The sequence below is a fragment of the Saccopteryx leptura genome, chromosome 2 (assembly GCF_036850995.1).
Source record: "Saccopteryx leptura isolate mSacLep1 chromosome 2, mSacLep1_pri_phased_curated, whole genome shotgun sequence".
NCBI classification, from domain to species: domain Eukaryota; kingdom Metazoa; phylum Chordata; class Mammalia; order Chiroptera; family Emballonuridae; genus Saccopteryx; species Saccopteryx leptura.
In genome coordinates this window covers 252,171,207-252,187,571 of record NC_089504.1, presented here as the reverse complement: position 1 = coordinate 252,187,571, position 16,365 = coordinate 252,171,207, and the positions used below count along the sequence as shown (strand labels likewise).

The window sequence follows — 16,365 nt, the reverse complement described above, 5'->3', positions numbered from 1 at the left end:
TCAGCCCTAGGTTTGGGCCAGACGGGAGGGGTCATGTCTGAGACAGAAATAGGCCCCTCAGGGAACGCCCTCCCTTGTCCCAGGCTCCTTCCTAGGGTCAAGTTCTCCCCTTCTTTTTTTTTCTTTTTTTTTTGTATTTTTCCGAAGTGAGAAGCAGGGAAGCAGTCAGACAGACTCCCGCATGCACCCGATTGGAATCCACCTGGCATGCCCACCAGGGGGTGATGCTCTGCCCATCTGGGGTGTTGCTCTGTTGTGGCCAGAGCAATTCCAGTGCCTGAGGCGAAGGCCATGGAGTCATCTTCAGCGCCCGGACCAACTTTGCTCCAGTGGAGCCTTGGCTGCAGGAAGGGAAGAGAAAGATAGAGAGAAAGGAGAGGGGGAAGGGTGGAGAAACTAATAGGCGCTTCTCCTGTGTGCCCTGGCTGGGAATCGAACTCGGGACTTCCACATGCCGGGCCAACACTCTACTGCTGAGCCAAATGGCCAGGGCCAAGTTCTCCCCTTCTTGACGCAGCATGGACCCAGCCCTGCCCAGTGGGGCAAACATTCTAAGATTTCTGGGGCTTCCCCACTGAAGGTGGCCAGTGCTCAACACAGACTCACGTGGGGCAAAGGGACACACCCATCTCAGCTTCTCCTGGGGCGCTCCACCCCCCACCCAGGACTCATGTTTCCGAGATCAGAGTCAGTATCAATAATGTTCCCAGAAAAGGAAGCTGTTGAGTAATAGAGTGTAAGGGAGGCTGCTTTTCTTCCCCTCCCAAATCAGTTAGGTCACTGCCGGGCTTGGGGTGTCTGTGGTGACTTGCTCTCTCTCCTGGGCAGCATGTGGCAGCTGCTGCCTCCCACAGCCTTGCTACTTCTCGGTAAGCCAGAGTCGCGGGCTGAGGGAGACGCGTGGGATGCCCCGGGTTCAGGCCAGGGATGGCGCCCTGCCCACAGCCAGAGCCCTGGATGTAGCTTCCAGGACAAACTGTTTGGGGAATAGAGATGAGGAGATCGCTGGCTCTGATTTGGGCGCCATCAGTAGGTGAAGGGAGACTGTGACGTTCCCATCACGTCACCCCTCTGGGTCTTCGTTTCCCTTCTCTGTAAGTTGAAGGCTACAGACCAGATGGTCCCTAACCTCTGTCTCTTCCAGCGTGACATTCCAGGGCTCCTCCTCTTCCCGGGGGACTTCGGTGGAGGTTGTTTCTAGGCTCTCATTCATGGAAATTCAATCCGTATCCTTCATCTGGCAGGTCGAGCAGGGAGGGGCCAGGGCACCTGGGAAGGGTGCTGAAAGCAGAGATGTGGGTGGGGCAGGGCGGGAGGTGGGGAACAGGGAGCGCAAACATTGGAGACCCGAGTGCAGGCAGCAGACAGTTGACGTTTCTGTGTCTCCTGACTCCTGGGAGCAGGGGCCCTGGGGCCAGGTGGGCGGGAGCGTCTGAGCTCAGTCCACACTGCCTCACCCACCCTCTGCTCATGCTCAGAATTTGCTTCACTCTTTTTCCCTACAGCCTCAACGGACACACGAGCTGGTGAGTTTGCTTAAAGTGTCAGACTGATCAAGCGAGGCTCCCTAAAGACGCAATAGCCGTGGGCCGTGACAACAGATGGTGGGAGGCGGGCAGGGGCAGTTCTCCCAACACAGTGGGGTTTGGTCCGGTCTTATGCTTCTCTGGCCAGTCTTCCACAAGGTAAAGAGAGGCCAACAATGGGGCCAAGTGCCTCCAAGCCAAGATGCTCTCAGACTCAATCATCAACCAAGATGGAGTCACCTGCTGGATTTGCAGAGGCAATGAAGAGCTTCTTGGGGATGCAGGGCGGCGTGGGGCCTCTCCCTGCCTCATCCACATCCTCTTGTCTCCTCAGATCTCCTGAAGGAGAAGGCAGTGCTGTCCCTGACCCCTGAGTGGGACAGGCTGCTCGAGAAGGACAATGTGACCCTGAAGTGCCAGGGAGCCCGCCCCGAGGGGAACAGTCCCACGCAGTGGTGGCACAATGGGAAACTCCTGCCACACCAGACCTCCAGCTACTTCATTGCAACAGCCACAGTCAATGACAGTGGGGAGTACAGGTGTGGAACCAACCTCTCTGAACCCAGCGACCCGGTGCTGCTCCAAGTCCGCGCTGGTGAGTGGGTGACGGGGAAGGGGGGAGTCGCCAGCAAAGGGTGACACAAGAGGCCGGGGAAAGACGGGGGAAGAGCCAGAGGTGATGCCGTCAGGGGTCAGAAGTGAGATGAGATGATTCGTGGTCGCTTAGCGTTACATCTGAGTTGGCATCCTACCACCGGTGGGCACAGTGTCACATCTGGATGGCTGCTCCGGCCAGTTCTGGGAGCAGCATCTGTAGAGGACTGCCACACACACACACACACACACACATGGATGGTGTTGTCTGGAGGTCAGGGCATGACTCTGAGGCTCCATACCATTTACTGCATCAAGTAATGAGCCTGTTCTCAGGTCTTCCACCCCCTTCTCGCCCTCAGACACACAAAGCCTTAAGCTGCCCCCACACCACCCCTCATGGCCCAGGGTCATCTCTCTCTCCCTCCAACGCCACACTCAGACATACAACACGAATGTGCGAGTGTGCCGTCCTCCTCACATGTATGCACTTGTTCAGCTGGGACAATCAGAGGCGGGGGTGGGGTGGGGTATTAGAGGCGGGGAATCTCTCCTGGTGTCCCCGGAACTGCTGCACCACATGCCGGGTGCCTGCTGAGCAGCCTTGCAAGCTTGACTATGGCGAGGCTGCTCTATGTGTACAACAGACACGGGCAGGACAAGGCTGCGACAGAGTTCCATGGACCTGGGCCCCTGGCGCTGATGTTGGTGACTCCTTTGTGCTGACTGTCCACTGAGCTGGCATCTCCTCATGCGCAGGGCTGCAGGAGCAATGTTTATCCTCTAGCTAGGAGAGACATGCCACTTGAGGCCAAGTACAATGGGGATTTGACAACAGGAAGCGATAGGGAAATCACATCTGGGAGTTATCAGTTTGCCTAGAACGTGGCTCTAGCGACTGGCTTCGGAAGTCCGGTCAGTGAGGACTGACCTAAACTAGACCATGAGCACTGACTTCCCCAGGCAAGTCTCGAGTGCCCTTTGGGACCCATTTCACTTCTCCTCTCTGAATTACTTTCCTCCGCTTTGACTTTGGGGCAAAAGCCACTTTCTCTGGGAAGTGTAGAACTTACAACCTTCTGTTGTGATTCTCTCTGAGACTAGATGGCAGGTTCTTTGAGGTCTGGGTTGTGTGCCCTGGTCATCTGGGTGACCCCAGTCTGCACAACACTGGTACTTGACAGATAAAATATCTGTCAAGTGAACATGTGTCCATCACAGGACAGACTGGAACAAGTGTGTTCCCCCAGAAGCCACCAGACCACGTAGATGGCATGTAACCTTATAACCGTCACGTTGTGCTAACAATGACTCACTCTGCTCACGCAGTAAGTGGATATATAGGCACGTGGCCTCTTTTGATAAGTGACAGCTCTTCATAAGTAGTGAAGGTCACCTTCCACTTGGCCAAGTATTCCAGGTAGAGAATTCTCATGTTCTGCCAATTCTGTTTAGCATAAGGTAGGAGACTTTTTTAATTATAGCAACTTTTCTTGTTTTGTTCTCCTTTCAAAAGTCATTCGGGTTTCAAAAATATGTGAAAGTAAAAGGGGGAGAATTTAAACACCCTGTGGTCCCACCCCATCCCCAAAGAAAACCTGTTCATATTTAAAAGAAAGTGCGCCATCTTCCTTTTTCCGTTTTCTGTGCGTATATACTTTTTGCCTTCTGTCTCTTTGACTTAACATCATCTAGTGAATGTTCCTCATGTCATTTCTAAATCTGTCTGCAGTTCACCTTTAATTCAGGTCCACCTCCACCTCCAGACCACGAGTCCGTGTTCTGTCCATGTGGAATCTGGTTGTGATTGCAAGGCAGTTGTGAGACGTGTCTCGGTGATGTGAGAAGTTTATCTCAGTGGGGAAGACGGGCTCAGGCTCACAGAGTCCCCATGACCCCTCAGAAACTCCCAGTTCTCTGAGAACACCACCAGTCACACCTGCCCCTCTCCTCCTTGACCTTTAGATTGAGTTCTCCTTCACGATGTGAGGAGCCACTCCTGTGGCCACCCAGTGACCTTATTCCTGACTGCTGCTGCACGAGTCTTTCAATAGTTCTGCAACTATCTATTCTTTCTGAAGACCATCGTTCCTTTAATGGTGCAAATCTCCATTTTCAAATGCAATTTCCACTCTTTGATCTAGAACATTCTGTACACCTTGTCACCCACCATCACAAGCCCAGGGCTAGCCCTTCGCCCTGCAGACAGCTTCTCACTTGCTTGGTCACTTACTCCCTCTGTCCTTTGTCCTGATCGTATGTCTGTCCCTCTCCCCTATCTAACAGAAGGTCTTGGTGGGAGGCTTTTCCCCAAGGGGAGCTTGCAGGAAGGGCTCAGATCTGGTGGGGCATGTCCCCATCACAAGTACTTTGTGCTGGTCACGAGGCCCCCTAGGCTGTGGTCTGTGTCTTCCAGCCTGGCTGCTGCTGCAGGCGCGTCAGTGGGTGGTCCAGGAGGGAGAACCTATCGTGCTAAGGTGCCACAGCTGGAAGAACATCCCTGTGTACAAGGTCCAATATTTCCGGAACGGCAGAGGCAAGAAGTTTTTTTATAAGAATGCTGAATTCCACATTCCAAAGGCAACAGCAGAACACAACGGCTCCTACTTCTGCAGGGGGATGATCGGACAACTGAATCAGTCTTCTGAGGCTGTGAGCCTCACTGTGCAAGGTGAGAGGGGCGCGGGCCTGACCTGGGCAACTGGCTAAAGCCACCAAGGCTCTCTGAACCCCAGCGTCCGCAACAAAGACAACGGACGTGCATTGGGCACCTGTCCGCGGGCTGTACACTGTGCTAAGTGCTTCCTCGCGGGTGCCTTGCCTGATGATCACAGGGAACCCCCAACAACATGATGGGATAGGTAACACTCCACGGTATAGATGAAGGAACTGAAATGGGCACAAGGTGGGTCACTAATTCCCCCCCGCCCATCACACCAAAGGGTGCCTGTCTATTTAACCACTCATAAAATGAAAGAAGTGGACAAGCACCATGTCCTACGATGGAATTTAGTCCAGTTTCTGTGGTGCGCCCTCCACCGCAGGCCAGAGCCTCCCTCCCCTACACACATGGTGCTCCTGGACACCCTGACATCACAAAACGTCCACCTGGAACCAGACCAACATCACATTCTATGACAGCGAGATAGACACACACTGTTTGACCCTTTAGCAAAACAAAGCTGTAATTTAAAAACAAAATACTACAATTTTTTTTTTTTTTTTTGTATTTTTCTGAAGCTGGAAATGGAGAGAGTCAGACAGACTCCCGGAGAGGGGGAGGGGTGGAGAGGCAGATGGACTCCCGGAGAGGGGGAGGGGTGGAGAGGCAGATGGGCGCTTCTCCTGTGTGCCCTGGCCGGGAATCGAACCCGGGACCGCTGCACGCCAGGCCGACGCTCTACCACTGAGCCGGTTGGCCCGGGCCAAAATACTACAATTTAAATTTAAAGTAAACAAGTCAACTGGGGAGGGAAACAGAGGGCAAATAATGAAGTGAGTGGGTCAGGATGTCAACGATTAGTAAACGAAGAGAAAGAACATATGAGAGTTCTTTGTATGATTCACGTGACATTTTGAAAGTTTGAAATTTAATCAAAATGAAGAGTTAAAAAAGTTTAAATTAAAAACCCAGTCTATTATCACCAGTGTGAGGACCCACACAAGAAGTGGGTTTTCTTTTTTTTTTTTTTTTTTTATTTCTGAAGCTGGAAACAGGGAGAGACAGTCAGACAGACTCCCGCATGCGCCCGACCGGGATCCACCCGGCACACCCACCAGGGGGCGACACTCTGCCCATCTGGGGCGTCGCTCTTTTGCGACCAGAGCCACTCCAGCGCCTGGGGCAGAGGCCAAGGAGCCATCCCCAGCGCCTGGGCCATCTTTGCTCCAATGGTGCCTTGGCTGCGGGAGCGGAAGAGAGAGACAGAGAGGAAGGAGGGGGGGGGGGTGGAGAAGCAGATGGGCGCCTCTCCTGTGTGCCCTGGCGGGGAATCGAACCCGGGACTTCTGCACGCCAGGCCGACGACACTCTACCACTGAGCCAACCAGCCAGGGCCAGGAGTGGGTTTTCAATAACAGATTCAAGGGCTGAGAAAGTGCGAACCAGCAAGCTCTACCTCATGATCTCTTTTGGGTGATTAGTTCCTGGGCCTTGGTAAAGAAATAGGACTCATTTCCTGCTAATAAGAAGCAAATTTTAGTGGTTCACCATTTTTTTCAGATTTCCATTAGTGGCAATGAACAACGTGGGGTGAAAACTATGAGTATAATGTTGAGACACGAGATAAAATTACTAAGTTAAGAACTAACGTTCTCTCATCAACTTAAAATTTGACCAGTTTCTAAAGTCACAGGAAACCCAAGAACCAGACCTGCTCAGCACACACCCTCCGACCTGAAGCAGCTTCTGCTGTGTTTGGAAGGCTGTGCGCTCTGGAGTCAGGCCGCGGTGGGAGGAAGCAAAGGCTCTCTGCCCACTCCCCACCAGCCCTTAGAGCCCCGCCAGCTCTCAGCAGGGGCAGGTATCAGGATGACTGAGCAGACGATCTTGCTCGCTTGGTTTCAAACTTCTGCCTTAATGACTGTCATTTTTTTTGTCCCTCTGCCTCTCCTTACAGCTCTGGACATTCCACCCACGTGGCCATGGCTCCGGGTCACAACATGCCTGATGCTGGGACTCCTGTTTGCCGTGGACACAGGGCTGTATTTCTCTGTGAGGAGAGACCTTCGAAGCTCATTGAAGAACAGGAGAAATGACAATGTGATGTGGAGCAAGAGCCCTGAGGAAAAACAGGAGCAGTAAACACAAAGCCTCTGCACCTCTGTCTGTGCCCCCAACTCCATCGTCCCCAACACCCACCTCTGGGAGCAGCAGGGAATCTACATCTTGGAACCTGTGCTGAACCTATTTTCTCGTGGGCTCCAATAGAAAGGAAGGGCCTGTGATACACACACACACACACACACACACACACACACACACACACTATTGTGTCTTTTTTAGTACTCAATCTGGCTTTTTAAAAAAAATTTATTTTTAATTATAGTTGACATATAATGTTATATGAGTTTTAGGTGTGCAACATCGTGAGTCAACATTTAACATACCTGACAAAGCGATCAAAGGGCCTGTGAGATTCAAGGGTCAGCAGAGAACCCCCGTGAGCAGCTGCATTACCAGGAGTTGAAGCCTCAGAGCTACGCCACCATCTGTCACAGCGAAGCAGCAATACAGTCTCTGGGTGGTGACCCTTTGACACAGGGACATTGTTCTCAAATGACTGGAGGAGTCGATCAGACAATCAGCGGCTGAGGGCCAGCTGGAGAGTGGTCTACATTCTGCTGCTGGTCTGGTGCCGTCAAGGCACCCCAAAGCTCCTTCAGATAGACTGTGGGGATTGCTGGGGGGCCCAGGAGAGACAGCAGAGCCAATGAAGGGAGTGGCTGAGAAAGAGCAGGTGGTCCAGGACAGACCAGAGGACGACCCCGCCAGGGCTATCATCTTAGAAAACAGAGGCAGTGCAAAACTGACATCCAGGGAGCCCCTGTCAGAATTGGGATGGTGAGAACATGCATAATGATGACTTCTCTTCATGTCACCGGGGGGGGGGGGCACAGTCCTGGGAAAGGAGCTGGGGTGTAGGGATGGGTGGAAAACAAAATCCAGAGACAGCCTGTGCCCGTAGGAAGGAGAGCAGCATTGCTGCCCCAGACTCAGCTCAGTGAACAGGTATCTCGTCAGCCATGCTGAGAAAGCACGCTAAGAAAGAGCCATTCATGACTGCCCAGGAGGGAATGGGCAGGTGAGGACACTTTGTGGGCCAGGATAGTAAGAATTAGAGAGAGGAGGGGCCGGGACTACAAACCAGGTTTTCTGCTTCACTAATTCAGGTCGAGCTTTGTTCCCACCATTCATTAGACAAACATTAGATAAATATACCAAATGTGCTAAACCCTACTGAGTTCAGTTGTGACACTTTGAACCCTCAGCTGTTCAGTAACAGGGGCTGGGGAAGGAGCAGCAGCCGCTGCTGGTGGAAGAAAGCTTCAGCTCTCTCCTTCTGCTTCTGTGAGACACTTGTTGATTCCCATAAAGCATTTCACAAAATCTTCCTTGCTACTCTCAGAGAGAAGATCGAAAAACTATGGTAATAATACATCAGTGACAAAATCCTTTTCTCCTCTGGTTATTCTGGGTTGATGGACACCCCACATCCATCCGCAGTCATCCTGCCGCAGCTCCGATGACCCGGTCAGCTTGCTCATTCACTAAGTCCTGCTCAGACAAGTAGGTGGGAAGGAGACCGGGGCCTGAGCAGAGACATAGGGTAGGCCACATTGTGTCCGTGGGGGGCTCTACGGGAGCTGGCTTGAGCTTGGTGTGTGAACACTAGAAGAGACCCTGACAGGAGACGGTGCATGTGGACATTCAAAGCACACTTGTTTAGTTCCTAAGAGGTGCCAAGCTTTAGTTTGGATGCTGAAGACATCAGGAACAACAACATGGGGTTACTCCCTGGGGGGCTGTCATTCTAGTGCGGAAACATTTGCCAACAAGGAGAGTGAAGAGGCTTCCTTTGGGGTGTAGGGAGCGAAGGGTGAGTGGGAGTTTGCCAGGCAAAGAGAAGAAAGGCTGACTATTTATGAGCAAAGCTCCAAACATCAAGAAAGTCCCTTGGTCTAAGGAGTGAGGGTGAGCAGAGGGTCCAGGGCCAGATGGTGAACAGGGCTGCCTTCCAGGCTGAGGAACTTGTACCGACTCTGCAAGCCCGGGGAGAGGGAGGGGGAGGTGGAGGGGGGAGGAGGTAGAACAAGTTTGCGCTTTAGAAGCCTCTCTGCAGCTTCTTGGAGGATGGGAGGAGAGGGAGGCTGAAGACAGGAAACCGGCCAGGTTACTGCAGTGATCTGGGGTGGGGGGTAGGGTGGGGGTGGGGGGTGAGGAGAAAGTATACAGGAAAAGGCATACTTCTCAACTCCCTGACCCGTAGGGGCAGGCATGACTAAGGGACCTGCCCGGTTCGCAAGTTAGGAAACCCAAGTAAAAGTCAAGGCAGGAACAAGATTGGTGCAAGAATTCACCTCTGAACCAACGGAAATAACTCATTACAGAATCAGTTTCCTGATGCAATTTTAGTAGAACCCAAGTCTGGCAGCTAAAGGTTTTATTTCTCTGCCATCTCATCACGCAGACAAAGCGCTAGCGGGTCCTGGAAGAACTCACCTAAAAGGTTCACGGAGGCCGGAAATGCAGAACCCTGGGCTCAAAACACTGAGCCCGCGTCCCTGGGTGGGCTCGAACCACCAACCTTTCGGTTAACAGCCGAACGCGCTAACCGATTGCGCCACAGAGACAGGCGAGAACTAACTTCGCCGCCAAGTCACTTCACGGAAAGACAGAGTTGTAGCGCTGCTCCCTAAATAGCTGCGGTTGAGGCGGCGTCCGAACCGGGGGACGGTCTTGTCCAGCGTCTGGCGCGCGGCCGCAGTGCAAGCCCAGCTGGTTCCCTCCCGAGCCCGCACCTCCCAGGGTCCGGGCAGGACTCTGTGTCCTCCCGGCAGAGGCCCAGAAAAGGGTCAGCAGGATGAGTGGACCCGGGGTCTCTGGGGAGCGCAAGGTGAGAGAGCTCTCTGTGGGTCCCGGGGATTTGATCATGTCCTGCAAAACAAGAAATCTAAGTCAGGGAGCCCTAATATCACAAAATTAACCCTCCATCCCAACTGTTCTGAAAGGTTTCTGCTGGGTATTGGGTGCCCGGACGGAACGCACGTTGTAGATGGCGGAAGGACTTGCCCACGGTAACATCGGATCCAAATATGGGAGGGCAACGACCTCCTTCCCAACATCGTTAACCTGGGCCCTGGTCAGTGCCCCCAGACGCCCCAGTGCCACAGGCGCCTTGAGTCACATCACTTTCCCCAGGCGTGTACAGCCACTTGCCACACCAGCTGTCCGCTGCATCAGGCACTCAGCCACACAAGCACCGCTTCATCTGTCGCCTGAGTCCCAGGTCTTTCCGAAACCTGCACACAGAACCGTCTTGTCACTCTTGCCCGGCCATCCCGCCTAGTGGGGGGCTTTCAGTGTTGTCCAATGAAAAGGGAATGCCTCATTCAAAAAAGCCAAACCTGCAAACGAATCTCCTCGCTTATCTCTGGCTGACCCTTGAACAGGGTGCCACTGAGCAGAGACCCCAGAAGGCCAGGGTGTAAATCGTAGTAGCCACAGGGCTAAAAAGCGACCTGTCCCGAGCAGAGATTTTAGGAGCTGCCACCCCAGAGCAGACAGAAAAACACTGGGAGCCTCACAACCTGTTCAAAAAAACTGGGAGATTTGTTAAAGAAATTATTATGTAGCCATAGGGTGCAACACAATTAGGTCATTTAAATAAGGTGTCGGGCTAATATTTAATGAATACAGAAATATTGATATATTAAACATTCAAGTAAGTTTAAAATATGCAGTGTGATTCCAATTTTGCATTTAAAAATGCAGGAGATAAACATATGATACAGCACGATAATTAATAAGAATTTCTGGGATAATAAACATATGGCTGCTTTTTCTCTCTGTGTGTGATTTGTTTATTCTCCATATTTTCTACATTACTATTCTACCCAGGGAAAATATTATCTTTTTTTAAAATGAGCAGATGCTAGGTGGCAGGTGGCGGTGCAAGGATTTCCTGCAGAAGCAGTCACGCCGCCCGGGGCCTCAGAACATGTGGGCTCTGCCCCGTTGCAGACGACAGGACGAGGCGCGGGGAAGTTAAGTAACTTGCGCAAAAGCAGTCTGTTGGTGATTTAAAAAAAAATAATAATAATAATAAATGCAGGTGTCCGTCAGGCCAGGGCCCGTACTGTCTAGAATACACAGAAAAGAGTGTTTTTCCCGGAAACCGAAATGGGGGAGGCCGTTGCACGCGTTGGCGCGCCTGCGCGTAGAAGCGGTGTGGCCTTGAGGCAAAGGGTACGGGGCGGGAATGCGGGGTTCGCGGCCGAAGGTGGAGCGAGGACCCTGGGACTCTCCTCCGGCGGGCGCTGGGGCCGGGAGGAGGCGCACCTAGTGGCAGATGAGGTGGAAGCTGGATTGCAGAGTTAATGATGCAAGGCCTTTATTTTTACACAGCACCAGGGTCAGACGGCACCCAACACCACGAAATTCTCCAGCGAGGAACGTACCCTGGGAGAACACCTGGGGTTATACAAGAATAAGCTTTGTTTCGGGAAAGGGAGAATTGAGATCAAGGATGGAAAAGTTTTGTATCTCCCCGTCGGGGAATCGAACCCCGGTCTCCCGCGTGACAGGCGGGGATACTCACCACTATACTAACGAGGAAAGGCGCAAGGGTGGCTTTAAATGTGGTTGCTTAGGAAGTTAATTGTAAATTTCCAGACTATGTAATTTATTCCATGATGAATGTAAATTGCCAGTCAAGTTGCACCTTCGCTGTTTAGACTGGTGCGTGACAACTAAAACGCAATGTAAATCCTATAGAAACTTAAATGCCCTAATAGCCACATTAAAGAGTAAAAAGAAACGGGTGAAAATGTCCATAATCTACCTTATTTAACCCAATATATGGAAATATTATTTCAATATGTAACAAACATGAACATATTAGTAAGACTTTTTTTTTTTTACTTAGTCTTCACATCGGTATTGTATACTACACTCACACACCAGACAGTTTAGCTTGGACGTTAAATTATCATCGGGAAAACTATGAACTTTAGTCCTTAAAGTTCATAAACTCGACTATGGAAGGAGTAGGTTCATACACCCACTAAAAGTTGTTCCTCAATTGCTTAAACATCCCCAGTAGCTGAATGGATGATGCATTTAAATTTTTTCACGTATTTAATTCAGTCAACAAACTGCACTTCCCGGGACGGAGCTGAAGGCCACGCGAGCCTCGCGGAGGCCCCTCTCAGCTCAGAATTTAAAGAGGATACAGAGAACAGATGGACAGCTGTCTGGGGGGCTGGGGGCTAGGTGGGGGGCGGTGAAAAAGGTGAAGGGATTAAGCAAAGGAAACAAAAACTCATTGACACAGACAGCAGCACGGTGGTTACAGGAGGGAAGGGGTGGTAGAAAAGGGTGGGGGAATGGGTGGTGATGGAGGGAGACGACTTGGGGTGGTGAACATTGGGGTGCAGTATTCAGATGGTGGGTTGTAGAATTATACACCTGAAACATGTCTTCCCAATAAATTCAATAAGAATAAATAAAGAAAATAAAGAAAAGCAGAAAAAAACCGACAGGATCTGGCGTCCCACTTTGTGGATAGTGGGTGGAAAAAAAAAGAGGCTTGCGTTGGCCGGGAATCGAACCCGGGTCAACTGCTTGGAAGGCAGCTATGCTCACCACTATACCACCAACGCTTCGCTACAGCTGGCGTCGCAATTCTTTGGATAGAACCAGCGCAGGCAGCACACGTCTCCCCGTTTGTTTTGCAGTATTCTGTCTGTGATTCCCAGGCATCTTCTGAAGGAGACGGCGTCCCGCCCTCGCTGCTTTGGTTGTCTCCGCCGCGAGGCGCTCCGGCACTCGGTCCACTGGGCGTCGGACCCTGATAACGATTTGGGACGGGTGGTCAAGAGTTCACCCTCCAGAGAAGGGGCCCGGGGGAAATGGGTCTTTACTTTTTGTGAAGGTGAGGCAGGAGGAATCAGGAAAGGGGGGGTAGGAGGTGCTTTCATTTTCCCTGTTGACCTAGTCCAGGGATAATTCTATTTTACTCAAAACCATAAATAAACTGTGCACCAATATAACGTGACGTCATGACAGCGCTGGGAGACAATCTTAATATAATATAAGAAAATCGATGCTGCAGTGTCAGGATGGCCGAGCGGTCTAAGGCGCTGCGTTCAGGTCGCAGTCTCCCCTGGAGGCGTGGGTTCGAATCCCACTCTTGACATGGTTTGTTTTAACTTTTCCAACCAACATACTACTGATTTCATGCAGAAAGGACTGTGAATCAATCTATTAAATTTATAGAGAAAGGGCTGTGGATCATTCAATCACCACCTCTTCGTCCTGCGCATCTACTTAGGAAGGTTGTGCTGCGCTGTGAACATAAAACAGTATTTTTTTCTTCTGCAGGTGGGAGACTGGTCAGGGAGCAGTTGAGGCTAAGGTCTATTTGTAACTATGAAAAGTAACTTTTTTTCCTTTCGACTCCAACTCTGAGTGCTTGTTTATCCATTTCTTTATTCAACAGGGATGCATTGAGCCTTTTCTATATGCCACGCCCACTAGGGCAGGCAGATACCAACGACCTTTCTGACAAAAAGAAAAGGTCTCAACCCAGATTCCTCGGTTTGCTGTAATTGGCCTGAGACTTTTCCGACTCAGACAATGATGTCACAGCCTCAGATTCCTCACCGGACCCACTGCCACCACCAATTTTGATTTCAGTAGGTTTGCCGCCTCACCAAAACCAAGAACTCACCAGGCGGGATAGGGTGGGGCGGAGTCATAAAGAGGAAAGGTCAGTTCATGCAATTGTTCGTTTCAACTCCTTTCCCTTGAAGATCGCAGATGAGCCAGTCTCTGATTTGGGAGCAGCTGGTTATGGGAGAAATTTCGTTGGCCTTTGGGAAGAGAGGGAACTGTCAAGCCGCAGAGATGAAATGTTTGAGGCCCCTAGGTGTGAGGATGAAAGGGTTGGTTAGGGAAAGTCTGCCAAACTGCATTCTTTGTTAGTTAACTCGACTATGACCCCGGGAAATACCTTTGACTTTCCCGAGCTTTCGTTCGCTTGTAGTAAAAAATGGAGGTTCTGATTGCTCCGAGGTTATCCCACTAATTATTAGAAATGCAGACCCCAGTCCTCGGAACCCACATTATAAGACCCCCAGGTGTCCCGTATGCATATTAAGTGTGGAAAGCGCTGGGCTAGCCTCTTTGCACAGGTTGGCGTCTAACTTGGACCATCCTGTCCCTGCTTCTCACTAGGCCCCCTCTCTCTATTCAGGATCATCCTAGCACTTAACACTGTCACACACTGTGCTTGGAACAAAGGCTTAAAAAGTTAAGTTACAACGTGTGAACTGAAGACGATAATGGGGTACTCGCAGGAAACACCAAGAAAAGTAAGCGGAGTTGGACCTGAGCCCCATGGTCGAGGTGACGTTCCCAAGTGGAGAGTCACAGTGACTCCACAAACCCTCTGGTGTGATACGGTGAGACGGGCACCCGCCCTCTGCAATTCTTCCCAAACACCTGTCTGATGGTGAAAAAGGCCAGGCAAACCTAACCTGAGGGGCAGTCTGCTCAGAAGGTAGCTGCCGGAAAGGGTCCGCTTCGGAAGCGGTGGGAGCTTGTTACTAAGGGACCGAGCGGTGGCCTCACACAAGGAGTTGAATCGCTCTGTTTTCAAGCTTTGACAGTTTCCTCTTGAAACGGATTGGCCATTTTCTAGAGTGGGACTGGAAGGCCCCGCCCAACTCCCTCTGTAGGCGGAACCAGGAACAGGAATTGAGTGAAGAGCAACCCTGTAGAAGCGGTATTGTATAGGCATTGGTGGTTCAGTGGTAGAATTCTCGCCTGCCACGCGGGAGGCCCGGGTTCGATTCCCGGCCAATGCAGCATTGTTTAAGTTTTTAAACCTTTTTCTGCTGTAGAACCTCAGACCTTGAGATAAACCAAACCAGTTAGCCGATCTGGTTCCCCTTGCCATTACCGCGTCGCTTATCAGAGGAGCAGGGACCTGCCGCTGGAATGGCACCACTGGGGAACGCCCTCGCCACCCTCGCTCGGGGAGAGAACGCAACGCGGGGATGGAACACCCGGACGCGCTCGGTGACCGGTCTCCTCTGGCGCCGAGCCCCGGAATGGCGTGACCCCTGCGGGCATCTGTCGCCCGCAGCCAGAGAGCGCAGTGAGCTCACCGCCCGGAAAGCCACGAGAGCCTGCAGCCTCCAGCTTACCGTCCTGAATTCCGAACGGGACGTTTGAACTCGAGGGTTTCTGCTTGGCCTCGACGTCCCCTGAAAAGTCAAAAAGACACTTCGGAAACACGAGAATGGAGACGGAGGAGAGAAGCGAGGGGCCGCAAACGTTCACCCGGGACTGTAACCGGTCCCAGGAGGCGCGCGGCTGTGCCCCGGGGTCTCTATTTCCGGATACATTGTTAAACTCCAGCAAGGGTTTAAGGTCGCCTTACATGTAACCTTTGTAATTTGCCTGAGTCAAAGGAAACCGCTGCTCTTTTTTAAAAGAAGCTAAAATTCTATGCTCCCTAAAGTGGCTCTTTTCTCCTCAGATGGCTGAGAACCCTTCCGATTCCCGGCCAGGGCACACAGGAGAAGGGCCCATCAGCTTCTCCACCCCTCCCCCTCTCCTTCCTCTCTGTCTCTCTCTTCCCCTCCCACAGCCAAGGCTCCACTGGAGCAAAGTTTGCCCGGGCGCTGAGGATGGCTCTGTGGCCTCCGCCTCAGGCGCTAGAATGGCTCTGATTGCGGCAGAGCGACGCCCGAAGATGGGCAGAGCATCGCCCCCTGGTGGGCATGCCGGGTGGATCCCGGTCGGGCGCGTGCCGGAGTCTGTCTGACTGCCTCCCCGTTTCCAGCTTCGTAAAATACAAAAAAGAAAAAAGAAAAAACAAAGAAAGCTGCGGGACCTTGGAAGGAGCCAGGACGCAGAGGTCGGCCACGTTCGGATTGGCTTTCTCAGTCAACCCTAAGCTTTTTTATTTTGTTTGTTTTTAAGCTGTCAGTTTTAATTCCTTCACTCTCAGGGTCTAGGCAGGCCAGACTTGGGTGTCTCAGTCAGGACATTTTAGCCAAGGGCCTGCAAGAAAAGGGTCCCAAAACTCAGAAAGGGAAAGATGGCCTGGCCTGTTCAAGAACTGCCTGTCCAAGCTCCCACCCCCCTTCCCGACCAGCCCTCAGCTGCCTCAAAACACTACCTACCCACCCACCCCCGGAGTTCCAGGTATGGCCCCATAGCCGGCACCTCTGAACCTGGACATTAACTGCAGTATCACACTCTTCCAATCTCATTCACTGTTTTACCTGTTAATTCAGAGAGGTTACATTTCGATATACTTATTCATGTTTAGTAGCTTAGTGTGAGCATCTTTGAAAAATAGAATAGACATTAAAGGGATGACTTAAGTAGACATTGTGAAGGGGGGGATGCTTAGGACTGAGTACAAAAAGCAAGTTGCAGAACAAAATGTGTCTTATGATCCAAAACTGTGTATACAAAGGTCTGTGACACCAAACATCTGGCCCACAG

General features: G+C 51.6%; 1 protein-coding gene and 5 non-coding genes across 7 annotated transcripts; 3 read left to right on the top strand and 3 right to left on the bottom strand.

Annotated features, from left to right (window-relative positions):
• Window positions 1–735: 735 nt before the first annotated feature.
• On the top strand, window positions 736–8,283 carry LOC136395869 (low affinity immunoglobulin gamma Fc region receptor III-A-like). 2 transcript variants are annotated; one of them, XM_066371344.1, is made up of 5 exons: window positions 736–869; window positions 1,506–1,526; window positions 1,861–2,121; window positions 4,537–4,791; window positions 6,740–8,283. In XM_066371344.1, the coding sequence occupies exons 1-5, from the start codon at window positions 830–832 to the stop codon at window positions 6,922–6,924; spliced, it is 762 nt and encodes a 253-aa protein (XP_066227441.1). In that variant the 5' UTR covers window positions 736–829; the 3' UTR covers window positions 6,925–8,283. The 2 variants fall into 2 exon arrangements, with proteins under 2 accessions (XP_066227441.1, XP_066227440.1); XM_066371343.1 differs by having other exon boundaries at window positions 4,516–4,791.
• A 1,116-nt stretch (window positions 8,284–9,399) lies between these two features.
• On the bottom strand, window positions 9,400–9,473 carry TRNAN-GUU (transfer RNA asparagine (anticodon GUU)). The gene has a single exon. It is a non-coding gene; the product is annotated as a tRNA-Asn (tRNA).
• Window positions 9,474–11,385: 1,912 nt separating this feature from the next.
• TRNAD-GUC (transfer RNA aspartic acid (anticodon GUC)) lies at window positions 11,386–11,457 on the bottom strand. The gene has a single exon. It is a non-coding gene; the product is annotated as a tRNA-Asp (tRNA).
• Window positions 11,458–12,431: 974 nt separating this feature from the next.
• Window positions 12,432–12,503, bottom strand: TRNAG-UCC (transfer RNA glycine (anticodon UCC)). The gene has a single exon. It is a non-coding gene; the product is annotated as a tRNA-Gly (tRNA).
• A 453-nt stretch (window positions 12,504–12,956) lies between these two features.
• On the top strand, window positions 12,957–13,039 carry TRNAL-CAG (transfer RNA leucine (anticodon CAG)). The gene has a single exon. It is a non-coding gene; the product is annotated as a tRNA-Leu (tRNA).
• A 1,601-nt stretch (window positions 13,040–14,640) lies between these two features.
• On the top strand, window positions 14,641–14,711 carry TRNAG-GCC (transfer RNA glycine (anticodon GCC)). Its single transcript has one exon. It is a non-coding gene; the product is annotated as a tRNA-Gly (tRNA).
• Window positions 14,712–16,365: the final 1,654 nt, after the last annotated feature.

Bases quoted from the DNA above. Each gene is read 5' to 3' on its own strand.
- LOC136395869 (XM_066371343.1), top strand. From the start codon at position 830: ATGTGGCAGCTGCTGCCTCCCACAGCCTTGCTACTTCTCG. The intron at 870-1,505 runs GTAAGCCAGAGT...TTTTCCCTACAG, and splicing joins CACAGCCTTGCTACTTCTCG to CCTCAACGGACACACGAGCT. The intron at 1,527-1,860 runs GTGAGTTTGCTT...TTGTCTCCTCAG, and splicing joins CTCAACGGACACACGAGCTG to ATCTCCTGAAGGAGAAGGCA.